General features: G+C 42.1%; 1 protein-coding gene across 1 annotated transcript; it reads right to left on the reverse strand.

The window, feature by feature from the left end:
* Positions 1-8,164: 8,164 nt before the first annotated feature.
* LOC311433641 (calcium/manganese antiporter SLC30A10-like) lies at positions 8,165-13,974 on the reverse strand. Its single transcript, XM_084512964.1, has 4 exons — positions 13,327-13,974; positions 12,957-13,040; positions 9,484-9,723; positions 8,165-8,743 (listed from the first exon to the last, which is right to left on the reverse strand). The coding sequence occupies exons 1-4, from the start codon at positions 13,832-13,834 to the stop codon at positions 8,271-8,273; spliced, it is 1,305 nt and encodes a 434-aa protein (XP_084369090.1). The 5' UTR covers positions 13,835-13,974; the 3' UTR covers positions 8,165-8,270.
* Positions 13,975-14,019: the final 45 nt, after the last annotated feature.

A 14,019-nucleotide genomic window follows, 5' to 3' on the forward strand; every position in this document is an offset into this window, starting at 1 on the left:
GCGAGAGACACACTCCGCTCCTCTCACAGCTCACCGTCCCCAGGCCACCTTTGCCGCAACTCCTTTCTGCTGTGTGTGTGTCCCATGCCAAGAAGGCTACCCTCAGCCCTGCTGGCTTCACAGACAGCACAGGCAAGCTGCCGAGCTCCTGGGCCAAGCGAATGAGCCCTCTGAAAGAGCTCTGTGAGCCAGGCTCTTCTTTGTTCCCCTCAGCCTCCTGTGGCTGCTGTCTCACGCGATTGCTCTTTGGCCAGGACACAGAGTGCTCAAGAGAGCCAGTATTTGTCTTTCAGAAGGAAACATAACATAAATGCTAGTTGGGGGTTGAAAATATAACATAATTTGGGGAAGCCTTTGACTTCTGCCAGAAAGAGTATGTATTTCAGAAAGCTGAAAGAACGAGGACAGCAGTGTTTGGGTCTGCTGGAAGACACCAGCCTTGCTCCCCAAAATCACCCATTTATTGGAGAAGCTGTACCCTGCTTTGCAACCAGGAGGTGGGGTTTCTGGGTCCATGAATGTAAGGAGCTGGTTGGTTGAGACTGGATTTAATATTTTGGGCACCAGGGATGCAAACTGCAAACAAAAAATGCTCACATCTGAAGACAAAAGCAATTAAGAGAAAAAATAAGGGAAATCGTTTAAAAAAAAAAAAAAAAAAAAAGCCTCAGCTCTTTGACAGTCCCTCCCTTTCATGTCAAAACCATCAGCAGTAAGACAATGTATGCACCACTGCCCACTTCTGGACGGACTCAGAAACAGTGCCTGAAAAGAGCTGATACTCAGGGAATGGGGTATGTGGGGCTCTGACATGGAGAAGGCAGAGGGCTGGGGAGCAACTTCTCAAGGCACTCTGCACAGGCTCACTTTTATTTCGGCGACCCTGCATTTCTTCCTGCACCGTGACTTATCAACCCAGATGATTTAGGGCTGCCGAGCTTCACTGTTAGAAATGACATAATGCCAGAGATGTTTACTATCAGAAGGGTGATCCCCAGCTAGTAGTGTGTCCAAAATCATTTTGGTGCAAATGCTGCACCTCTGTTTGAAGCACAAGAGCTGCAGGGATGGATGGTGTAAATTGTTATGGGGCAGATCCTGTACATTGCTGGCCTCTTACGCCAGACTATGCCATAAGAAAACATTTTCTGTGAATATGGGCAAGTGAAGGAAACTGGCCTATACAGAAAGGATGACATCCCTTTTTCACATGTCATTTTTAAAGAGAAATTGCTATTTAAAACAATTTCTGCAAGATTTCACAACATCATTTGGTTTGCTGATTTGCAGTAGCCTGGCGTGCTTTATGTTTCAAAACTTGAGGGATCTCATCTGCACCAGATACTTCTTACAAGATTTATTTTTAGTATTTATACTGGAAAATAAAATAAAAAAAAAAAATTGTTTTCTTTATCTTTAATTTTTCCATCCTTTAACCACTAAACTTGCTGTATTCTAGGCTGTGGACCTCTTCTGCCATTTCAATAGCTTGTATAAGGTCTTCATGCTTTCATTGTGCCATACATCCTCCAAAGCCTCATGCCATCATTCTGTTCCCATCTCTTCACAATGAGGTGGGCAGCAGTGTGTGGCCAGCCAAATACAGAGCCTTCTAAAAATGGGTGGACAGTAAAAGTAAATATAAAAAATGTTCTGGGACTGGAAGCAGGTAAAGCAAAGTGCAGTGCCATATCGAACGTGCCACTTGCCTTGCACTTCTTGTTTTCAGAGCCATGCAAGCAGCTGCAGTGATAGCGTTATCTGCTGAGTGCATTGCTGATCCCGGCAGCCTTTCCCCTCCCAGCCCGCCCTGCACTGACACAGCACAGCATAGGCGTGGAGAGAGGAAGCCCTTCAGCCCCACTGGCTACCAGAACTGTTCACGTCCTAAGAAACCACCACCTATTTCATCTCCTTTGTGTTTTGCAGCTACTGCTACCTTGCAATACACAGCAGAGGCTCAGCGCCCGAGGGCCACATCAATATTAGTAAGTTAAATAGTGCCTGGGGGTGTTTCCAGGCACTGAACCATGACCATCTGCATTAGTAAGCTGTTCAAACATTTCATGGTCTGTGCCAACTAGCACTCTCCCAAACAGTTCCAGGGCACAGTCCAGAGTCAAGGACCTTTTTGTAATTGGCCATTATCATGCAGCCACCCCCTTTGAAGTGGACAATATGCAAGCTATGCCACGCTGCTATATTTAATGTACTATTATAGAAGTAGTCAATAATACTTCACTATTATAGAAGCAGTTGATAATACTTCACTCTTATAGAAGCAGTCGATAACGCTTCATGGTCATTCAAATGCCTGCTATGTCTATAAACCAAGATATGTGTTTCCTTCATCAGACATTTGCTATCTCACTGAAGAAGAAAAAAAAATCCCATCAGCGCAAGGGACCACACTTCCATGGCATTGAAGTTTCACCACACTTTAACAGAGACAAGTACAGCCACATAGTAGCAGGGCTGTTCTAGCAACTTCCAGACTTCACTGGAGAGTTCATGGTGAGCACTACAACCATGCATCTCCACCTAAAATTTTATAGCAAAATAACTCTCTGGTGGTAAAATGCAGTTAGGACTCAACAATCAATTCCATGTTTGCATCAAAAGGCAAAGCCGGTGTCCCTGAAGAGACAGAGGCTGATTCTTCTCCACTGGACACCTCATTCACACCTCTCAACATTTCACTGCACATCTCCTGTCCTCAGATTGATTGAACCTTCACCTTGCCCTAACTAGAAGAATTAGCAACTTCATCCTAACTATGTTCTAAATTTGAAAGAGATCTTAAGAGACCCTTCATCTTCCCCTTGTGACCACTATTATTTCCCCACTTCCTACCATGGCCTTGGACCAGATCAGGACTCCATTAGATCATAAAGAATTTGTACCCAGCTGTGGGGGACCCATAGCAGTCTCTTAAAATATTCTTAGACAGGTATGTGTCTAAAACCATATGTGAAAGTCCAAAAAACTGTAATTGTAAATAAACATTAAAACCTGAATGCATAAGCAATCACTTTGATGAAACCATACAGATTGTGGATATTTTTAGGAATATTTTCGTATAACTTTTTAAAAATGTAACCTATTATGTCCAGCCCAAAATCTTCATTCTTCTGTGGATTCCTGGAGGACAGGAAAATATTGAAAAGCAGCAGCCCTACAACACAGAAAATATCTTCTGCTCCAGGAGGACAAAGATAGAGAATAAGGGCCTCTGTGTAGACGAGAAGACCTTGAGTTCCAAGGGCCTTATGCAGACTGTGCAGCACGGAAACTGTCCATTAAATGCCAGGGTTAAACCTGCACATTCCACAGCCATAGCCCTTGCTCTTCTTGCCTGAAAATGGTGGGTTTTTTTTCAGCCTTTATTAATATAAGCATAACCTTATCTCTATGAATCTCTAGGATCACTCAGGCAGTGTTGATGCAATGGTTTTCATCAACCACCAACAGAAGTTAGGTTAACAACCGAAAACAAATGTTGAGGGTTTAATTGATTTTTCCTTGAATGTATAGATTTTAATTTTACAGATTTGTGTTAGTGTCCTCCAAACCACTAGTGCTCTACCAGCTACAGGCTGAGGGACATTAACTAAGCTTATACAACTTGCCAAGCACTACCACTCCTTTCAAACCTTCCCTTATTAAAAAAAAAAAAAACCTGTGGAGCTACATGGACAACTGAAGAATCAGACATTGTCAGGTAGGCCCCAGGCAGCAGATGACAACACTGATGCTAAGGAGAGGGAAGACACTCCTTATTGCTACTAGACAAACAATGGGTTTATTTAAAAATGCAATTTATTTACAACACATTCAAACTTTATTTTGAAAAAAAAAAAAAAGTAAAACTGTACATAAAATTCGGTTTTCTACTAACAGTTAATAGAACCACAGTGAGATTTACAATTCATTGATTCAGCAATCATGGAAATTACATTTTGGCACATTATTTAAATCACATTGTGAACAGAAATGCTGAAGGAAGTTTTAAGCAACATAACTCCATAAATGTAACAACTTCATAGAGTGACATCCTCACATCAAGGTGTCACTGTTTAAATAAAGTATTTAACACAAAGTGCTTCCACTGTACAGCAGAGTAAATACTAAAACCTATAGAAATCTTCATAGTATTTGGATTACTTTTCCAGAAACATCCCTTTTACCTGCTTTCTAACAAGCGGTCCAAACTTTCCCTTAAGGTGTTTAGGAATGACTCCCCTGACTTCATTATACCTTCTGAGGTTAAGAAACCAACTTTCTTTAAAAAGGTGGTTCAGGGGGAGTGTGGTGGAATTTATATATATAGAGTCCCAATCTGTAGACAACACTTCTATGCTGAAGAAAGGACATTAAATAATCCCATCCACAGACCTTGGCCTCAGAATAAAAGGGTGCATTCAGAAAGGTAAGCATTATAATAGAGAAGGGAAGGGGGGAAAGTGTGGGAAGAACTGAACAAGGTAAACAATTGGTTTGCAATGGTAAAGTACATTACACAGCAAGAACAGACAGTGGGGGGACTTGAATAAAAATGGAGTGAAGAAAAAAAAGCCAGTACATAAAAAAGGTATTTGTAAATTGTGTTACATATCCATGACCAGAAGGATAGCAAAACTGATCTGCTTTTATTAAAGAAAAAAAAAAAAAAAAAAACATATTAGGAGGAAGGAAAAAATGGCTAGACTAAAAATCAAAATAAGTATCTCAAAGGACACAAGGAAATCAACTGAAAACTTGGCAAAACAAAGACAATACTGCTTTAAAAAGGCCATAGTTATATATATTTTTTTTACACAGAAGAGCAAAGGCAAGATCTGCACTTTGTTGCTGAAGAAAGATTTAACAATTGAATTTACACATTTGGTTAAAGAACATACGACAAGGTGACAAAAGTTTGAATTCACTTTAAACAAGGCCCACAATTGATGAAGGCCAGTAAATTGTTTTTACATACAATGTCATGTATGCATACATGTTAATTTATTCCAGATTTAACTCTTGTTCCAGAACTATCTGCCAAGGCTAGCACATTTTGTTGCCATACAGTTAAGTCACTTGTGTCCCCCAGATCCACAACCTGCTATATATAAGCTGGTCAGCTGTTTGAAAAATCACCTGTGTTTTAAGCACATTTCCTTTGCTAAAGGACTTGGAGGAGGGCTGAAATCACTGCAAGAAAATCTGACTGCAATAACAGTGAACTCAGAAGGGAGTACTTGAAGGGGACAGGGTAGCACAATCAACTTGCAACAGTCAGAAACTTTACATTACTGAATTGGAGGGGAAAAAAAGCAATTAAGTTAAAGAGGCCAGAAAGGAGAATTTATGACAATGCAATATGCTCCAAGACTGAATTTAGAGTAAGTGCCACAGGTAAGTGCAAATACCGAAGCATACTGTATTTCAAAATGAGGTAAGCATACTTCAAGAGAATTGGAAGAGATGCTAACAACTGAAGGGAAATTAGCCAACACAAGATAGACACTTATTGGAATGATGTCTACTATGAAAGTAGAAAGGGACCACCCAGCAGAGCGCACACCCAGCACACATTTAAAACAGGACAAAAATATTCTGTTGCAGGGCTCAAAGACAGGCCAGGATATTCAGTCAAAAACCCTATCTGGATACCCTGAAAGCCCCTACATAGAAAATGCAAGGTTCATCTCATCAGTAACATAGCTCTGCTGGTTTTGCTTGCTAATAAAGCATTTTTTTTTTTTTTTTTAACTTAGCCTGTTTTCTAGACCTGAAGATTTCTATATTCCCTGGTATTTTCCTATTTATTTACAGACAAAAATTACAGTACATTCAACCAGACATGAAAGTTCAAGAATGTTACTTCATTGTGTTTTCAGGTTACACCACTTTTAAAAACTTAAAAAATAGATAACCACTGTTTTTACAAACACCGGAAGGATAGAGAAAAAGATAGTCCATTTTATCAAATACCCCAATATTACACATATTCTTTTTCTCTAATTCCAGGGTAAAACAATACTGACACTCCATCTTTCAACCATTAAGTAAAAGGTGTATATAAAAAAAGATTACCTGATTTAAGACACAAATGCATAATTATGAAAGGGTGCTTGTTTTAGAGGATATCTTGGAGGTAAGTTCCTGCACAGACTTTGTTGTTATTTGGGGAAAATTCTACTCCAGTTCTCAGAAAACAAGCAAACCTATAAATACATTTGTTATTTAGATCTACACTCCTCCATTTAAACATCACAGTAAATGAAAATAAGTACAAAAAGAACAGAAGCATGAGCTTACTTCATGCCACACATTTTAAAAGGACAGAGCAGTTCTTGAAATGTTTCCTGATTTACATTAATTTGTGCAACAAATGCAAAGCAAAATCCTGCTGCTGCTAACAGAACCAAACACACTGGAGGATTAAGTTTTTAATGTTATTAACAAATAGTTTAATTTATATAATACAAACCTACCATGAAAGACTATAAAATACATTAATTCACCCAAGAATTGGTTCAAAAGGGGTAAGTACAAACCTAGAGGTGTGCAATTTAGACTGCAGTCACTGGTCCAGTAAATATCATTTTCCAAGCAGCAAAATACCCTGCTGTGTGTTTTAATGTTCATTGACTTTAACATAACCATCCTTATTAAGGAGCTGGCTTCTTTAGAGCCAGTCGTGGTCCTACCAAGCCCTGGTATTTTCCCAGCCCAGCAGGAAATCAATTTGCCCTTTCTACTAAGCAGTCCCTGAGGTAAAGACACCACTGTTTTTTTAAAAGGTGTCTCTGTGAACTGATAACTAAATAGCCTGTCCAGGCCACATGGAGCACTGAAAAGCTGCTTTTGAAAAAAAATATATTTGAAAGCTTCTGGATCAGATCCACAGTGAGGCTAAGCACTGCACTCAGTGAGTATTAGGTAGTGGATCCCCTCTTCCAAAAACCCGGGGAGCAGACCTGACCAAAATCCAACACTGCTGACAGGGCAAGTCATCTTGTTTTCCTTAAATCACCCTTGCATGTCTTCAAAAAGAAGCAGCAAAAAGGAGAATGGAAACGCTTCACTAAATACTTCAAAATGCACCTTTGGGTTTGGGAAGGAGAAGCAGGGCAGAGGGGAGGGCGTAAACTTAAATAAATCAACTAGAAATAATTGAGACTAAAATAGGAAAATCTCCCAGTATTTCTATATATATATAAATTATACAAAAGCTCCCTGTAAGTTATAACACTGTTTTAAAAAACTTCAAATGGAATTTCTCAATTAATATTAAATCATCTCTTAATAATAGAATTGCAGAATTGTAACTATTCATAATAGACACATTAGCTTATTTATTCAGCATGAATAAGGACAGATGCTCAGTGTTAAAGATACTGCAATCATTCCACACAACAAATGAATTAAGACTGTGGCTATTATAACTTCTGTTGCTTGGGAGGTTGGGGGGTAGAGGCAAGGGATAAGAACTGAGTTGTTTAATCACAACAATGAACAAGATAAAAGTTAATTGGATGACTACTTGCATTTTTGCTTGCCAAAATCAATAGAAACAATGCCAGTAATTCCTTAGTTTTATGACACAGAGCATATTCCTTAGCATCCTTCATCTGTGATTAGGTTGGCTCCAGCAGTTCTAGTAGAGAAGCAAGACCAGATTCTGCTCTGTCCCCACACACAGGGGTCACAAAAACAATGCAAGCCAACCCTTCCCAAGGGCTTCCCCTCTAATCAGACACCATTATTTTCATTCATCCACTTCAGAAGCACAACAGTTACTGCTAAAAATGAACTGTCTATGCAAAGTGGGTTTTAAGGATCAGTAAAACATTTCTACATAAGTCCTTTATAAACATACAGTACCTCAGCCCAGTACAATCATTAACTTGCTACAGGGCTCTCAGGAAACAGCTCACTTTGACAGAAAGGCAAGAGTTTCGTTCCCAGTAGCACTGGTCATACACTGCAAGCACCAGGGTGGACAGCAATACACCTCATCCACTCTAACAACAGGAATTCACACACGGTTTGGTAAGGAACTCTGTTAGGCTGTATCTGAAAAACGTTTAGATGAGTGCACACTTTTCATGGAAATATTAACCCTTATTTCAGATATGAGCTTTTTTAGGTGTATTTTGGTTTACAGCTAAAGCACAGAAATCTTTTCGCCACATTAACTTCAGCTACAACCACTGATGACCCGCTTTCCTGCCTGGACACCTTTGTTCTATGAAAAATTTTTACAGAGTAGACCAAATTGTTTAAAATCGCGTACTGCTCAACTGTGACTTGTCAGACACTTCACAATTTTTCTCGTCTTTAACACTATTCTCTGTCAGTGCACACTCAATAGGGATTTCAATATCACTTTTACTTGAACCATTGTCTTTATGCAGTGCAGAAAGGCAGCTATCATTTTTCTCAGTATAGCCATTACTTTTAGCCAGCGGTGCCTCCTGCTGACTGCAGCAGAGCTGAGAGTCACAAGCTTTTGAGATGCAGGGCGAGCTGCACAGGAGGTGGGAGGTCTTGCGGTCAATGTACTCAGGTTGGATGGTCACAGAATGGATCCCTGCTTCGTGGAAAATCTTTCTTATTTTATAAGCAGCATCCTGGTAATCAGTAGGGGTTTGACACTTGACATGAAGAGTAGCAATATTCTTGCCACCTGCAAGCTCCCACACATGCACCTCATGAAGGCTGATAACCCCTGGTACACGAGCTAGTCTGTCAGCTGGAAAACATAAGAGAAAGATGTTAGATGGTTTGGTGTGCTGGCTAGGCCTCATTGAGAGCCTAATCCAAAAAGAGCTGTCTCTAAACTGTCTTTCAAGGAGCTGTACTTAATAACATACATCTGCTACCTGCTGACTTTGGTTCTTATGCAAGGTGACCACGCAAGCAGTCCCCTCCATTCTTTCTGAGCCCATACCATCTCTGCCCACTGGCCATTTACCCACAGCTTATAGAAGCAATGCTGGAGTACCACTTCCTTGGCCAAGGTCCACGTATTCTGGTTTGTTTAGCCCTGAGCATGGTAGAACTCCAGAAAGACATATGTGCTATGCTACAGTTAACCAGTGCAAACAGTGCTAGAGAGCTACAAAATTAGCCAGCCTTAATAGAATTTTCGAAGCTGTTTTGGAATCCCTTCAGAAGAAGCAACTGCAGGGCTGGGAAATATTATAATTCAATGCTGTTTCTTTCACAAACACCCCACACAAAGCATTAACAGCTCAAGACCTGGTATTTTTGATGTTGTTGGAGTACCACATTCTCAAAATGCATGCTTTAACTAATCCAGAGAGATTTGAGTCATGTTGCTAGGACACAGGCACGTGACCATTTCCTCACAGTTCTTGAGAATTTAGGGCTATTATGAGTAAATACTCCAAACATGTCATTCCAGAAATAACATATGCATTGAAATCTATCATTAAAATTAATAGCATTTCAACAACAAATTTGACTTACTCAGTAGTTGCATATTAACACCTTTGGGAACCATCTGCAACAAAATAATTGAGGTCTCTTTGATGAGTGGGAATGCAGAAGACAAGATGATGACCACCATAATTATTGTCAGGCTTGGATCAATGTAGCACTGCCAGTTACAAGGAGCATTAGGCCCCAGAGGAAGTACATGGAAAATTGTAGCAGCAACTACCACAACCACAGACCCAAGTGCATCTCCCATAACATGCAAAAGAACACCTGAAACAAATGAAAAATTCCATTAGTTTTTTCAGACTTTTTTTTTTGAGCAGCTATAATGCTGTATTTTTCAAGTCTGTTCTACCTGACATGAAAAATGCAATATTCCAAGCACTCAAATCATTACCAGATTTTTCAATAACAGCTTTCAGAACAAAACGTCAAGGGAAATACTGACTCCGAACCACAGCTGCTTAAGTGGGATGCATTATTAAACACATAGGGTACACTAGCAACTGCAGACCAACTCCAATGCCATGGCAACACAAAGTGTCTTTGCCTAAATGCCTACAGATTATTAAGAGATCCTGGCACGTGAAATCTCAACTCACAATTAAAAATTGATGACTAAATCTATCAGTTCTACCCTGGAAGCTAAGTCAGCCAGAGACCACCCCCAGTGACTAATAATTATTTCTCCTCAATCAGTTTCTACTACTCTGTTGAAATCCCAAAAAATTACAAGAGTGAAATGTAAGGAATGACTATTCTTACAGTTCCAACTGCTCCCAACTCGATTTTTTTGGATCAAGCTTGATTACTTATATTAAACTTTGTCCCACCAACACTACTAGCACTCAGACTCAAAAAAGACCAGAACCCAGTTCAACAGTTAGGTGCATGGATGCTACAGGTGTTTTTGTTCAGTTCATTTTTTTTTAAAGAATGTGCATGTACTATTCTAAATTCAGAGAAATGCTGTGTGCCACTTCTTATGTCTATAGATACATTTTTGCACTCAATGTAAAGACAGAAAACAGTCTCTTGTAATAACTCTCTTCACTGCTCTTTCAAGTGCAATGAACAAAGTAGTGTTCTTGCTACAGTTACAATAGTCTAAAAACTTCATTTTTTTTCTTTGTTTTTCTCACTGCATAATCTTGCCTCTTCCTGTCACTGCTAAAAAGCACTCCAATTTTTTCTGTCTTTACTATTCAGACAGATCTCATTCCAACCTGTGTCTAATCTGTAGTACCTTTATATATATGAGGTTAATTCCTTTGACAATACTTTTTATTCAGAGGATGAAACAGGCCAACTCCTTTTAATGTCCCTATTACAAGCAATTTCCAAAGCTCCGCTCCAATGTAATCCCTTCCTCCAGGCCAGAGAAGCTGCGAATGGCTTCCTCTGAAACTCATTAACAGCACAGCTAAGAGTTCTGACTCCTGTGATGATGGATTCTGGGTCTCTTCAGACCTAGAACCATGCCCATGCTGGTTCTCCATGCAGGAATGAAGATCCTTAGCATGAGTAATGGAAGCAATAACCATTGGGGTTCCTTGGAACCACTTGGATAAGATAAGAAAGCATAAACTCGCACTGAATCCAGCTCTTTCTGCTGGAGTCAGGAGTATTCTGCCCCATTTGGCAAACTCCCACAGGGTTTCACTTGCCGTAACAGTGTTGCAGTGTTTCCTCTTTCATTTATAAATAATCTGGATTCAGCATGTGCCATCAGCTATTGCACTAACAAGAGGGATAGGCAGGATGCAATTTCTAAGGTAACTAACTGAAGAGCGGGGCTTGAGAAGAATAAGAGTGTTCCAGGAAGGCTTATTTTGAATTGAGAAAAACAGCACACACTTAAGAATTTGGAAAAATTATGGATTGAGAATATAAAATTTGAAAAATGTGTATTTAACTGACAGGCAAAGTTAATATGGTTAATACATATGTCTCAGTTATGCATCACATGAGGAAAAAGAAGTGATCCCATTTCCCTGTAGACCCCCAAAAGCTTTAGATATAAAAACAGAACTGGAAGGCAATTCTTATTTAATAGTTATTAAGGTAAGACTATAGACAACAGTGTCTAGACAGTTTATAGACAACAGTTAACAGTGTCTGTTAACTGAGTATAGCTATATAATTAACTTCCAGCAGCAAAGCAAAAACCAGTTTTGAATTTTAAAGACACATCTGTAATGCTTGCTAACAAAAATAAATTTTGCAAAGACAAAGTTAAAGTAACACCTAAAGAAAAATCATCTTTTTAGAATTCAAGAAAGACAGACATCTTAAAATAACTGATGCAGAACTCCTCATTCTTCAGACATTTTTGACACTTGCCAGCATCAGTATGCTTAAACACTGTAGTTCAGGCAAATACAGCCTTCCCTAAAATACTCCTTGGTTTCTTATCCTTCTCTCCTCCTTCCCTGAAGATGGCAGTTTGCTATGCCAATACTCTAAGCACTCTCTAATGCCATAAAAGCCAACAACACTAGTGCCTAGATATTCAGGCAACTGTTGTCACTCTAGCACGTGGTTTAGTTTGCAAGGTGTCATCCCCTACACACATATTTGCATAACTCTGCAAGCATTTTTTTTTTTATCTGTTTTGAATAAACAGATAAACAAGCCAAAAAAATAGGTGCCTGACTGCCATGACAACCTCATCAGATGAATTCATGTGATGCCAACTTGTATGACTTTAGAGGAACACCACACCTTCTCATATGCTGTTATGCGACCACAAGAAGCCTGAGGCTATCACTTTATTTTTGTCTTTGCAACAGCCCTTTCCTAGAAGGGAAAATTATTGTTAAATACACTACTTTCGTTTCTGTTAGGAATAGGTACATAAATCTGTATGCATATGAATACCTATATGCAAGGACTTGGTTAATTTATTCCTAGATGTAGTCATAATGTTTCTTTTTGCAGATAACAGAGATCTGCCAAAGCAGAACATAAAAGGGGCTTGACTCTGTCCCAGACTCTCTCAGGAAGAGGTTCACAGTTCAAGGACTTGGAAAAAACACATGCAGAGATACCAGTTTCAACACCTTTCTCCTCATGCTGACTACAAAACTTGTGATTACCATTGCTGGGATTTAAAGAAGCTCTGTTTTCTGCCTAACAGCATTTAAAACTTGAGAACTGCCCAACTAGTCATGCAATGACAAAGAAAAGTCTCACAGATACCTGCATGACCTTCCTGTATGGCCTCTAGTGGCTTGAGCTAAGTGCAAGGAGCTTTGCTCCTTTCCAAGAAGTCCAGCTGCAGTCTTCTACAGATCCAAAACGAGCCAAACCAGCACCACATTGATTTGCCATTACCCGTGCTATCTCACATGACCAAAACCTTTTTGCCAACTGTGCCCAGACATGCAGAGGGGTCCTCAGCTCCATCTCACGCTGACATTTTGGGGGAGAAACTTAAATGGAAGGTAAAAAGTGTTTAAAGTTAATGCAACATTAGCCTCCTGCTGCCATGCCATACATACCTCTGATGTTCAAGGCTTCGGACTTTTTCTCTACTTTCTTCCCAGACCCCTCTTCAGGGCTTTTTTGGTCGTTTGGGGATTCACCTGCATTCAAAGAAGAAACGCTGTGTTGTGTATAAGTTCTACAAACAGAAAAAACATCAACCTTCTCAAGACCAGCTCCTTTCCAAGAGACGACGAGAAGCCAAGCCCGAGGCCACCCCGCACCCCCACGGCCGGCCGCGCATAGAAGGGGGGGCCCGACGGGGAGGGGAGGCACCGGGGGCGGACAGGGGGAAGCCGGGGCTGGGCAGAGGGGGACCGGAGCCGGGCCGGGAGCGAAGCGGGGGGAACGGGGAGCGGGGCCGGAGAGGCTGCAGCCGAAAGGCACCTGCTCGGTCGGTGGCGTCCCGCGGCTCGGGCGCCCCCCCCGTCGGGGCGGCGGCGACAGCGGGCGGCGGAGCCGGGGTGCGGCGGCAGCAGGCGGCCCAGTCCTGGAAGACCAGCAGCCCCACCAGGTTGACGGCCAGGCCCAGGGCGCCGACGATGAGCACCAGCTCGGCGTCGTCGATGCGCTCGGGCCGGGCCAGGCGCAGCAGGGCCTCCACGCAGATGGTGAAGCAGAGGGCGGTGAGGAAGACGGCGTTGCTCAGGGCGCCCACCGCCTCGGCGCGGCTGTAGCCGTAGGTGGCGCGGGGCCCGCGGCGGCTGCGGCGGGCGATGCGGCCGGTGGTGAGCCCGACGCAGAGCGAGATGAGGTCGGACAGCATGTTGAAGGAGTCGGACACCAGCGCGATGGAGTTGCCCAGGTAGCCCGACACCAGCTCGGCCACGAAGAAGCCGACGGTGAGCACCAGCATGAAGATGAGGCGGCACGTCTTGCCCGAGTACCGCCCCATGGCCCGCACCGACACCGCCGCCGGCACCCGCAGCGACCCCGGCCCGGCCCGGCACGGCCCGGCACGGCCCTTAACGCCGCCGGCACCGCCCCGCCCCGCGGACCGCCCCCGCCCGCCCCCCGCCCGCCCCGCCCCGCCGGTACCGGGGGGCTGCGGGGAGCCCCGGTGGTGGCGGCCACGGGGAG

The sequence above is a fragment of the Aythya ferina genome (genome assembly GCF_964211825.1).
Source record: "Aythya ferina genome assembly, chromosome: 3".
Lineage (NCBI taxonomy): Eukaryota > Metazoa > Chordata > Aves > Anseriformes > Anatidae > Aythya > Aythya ferina.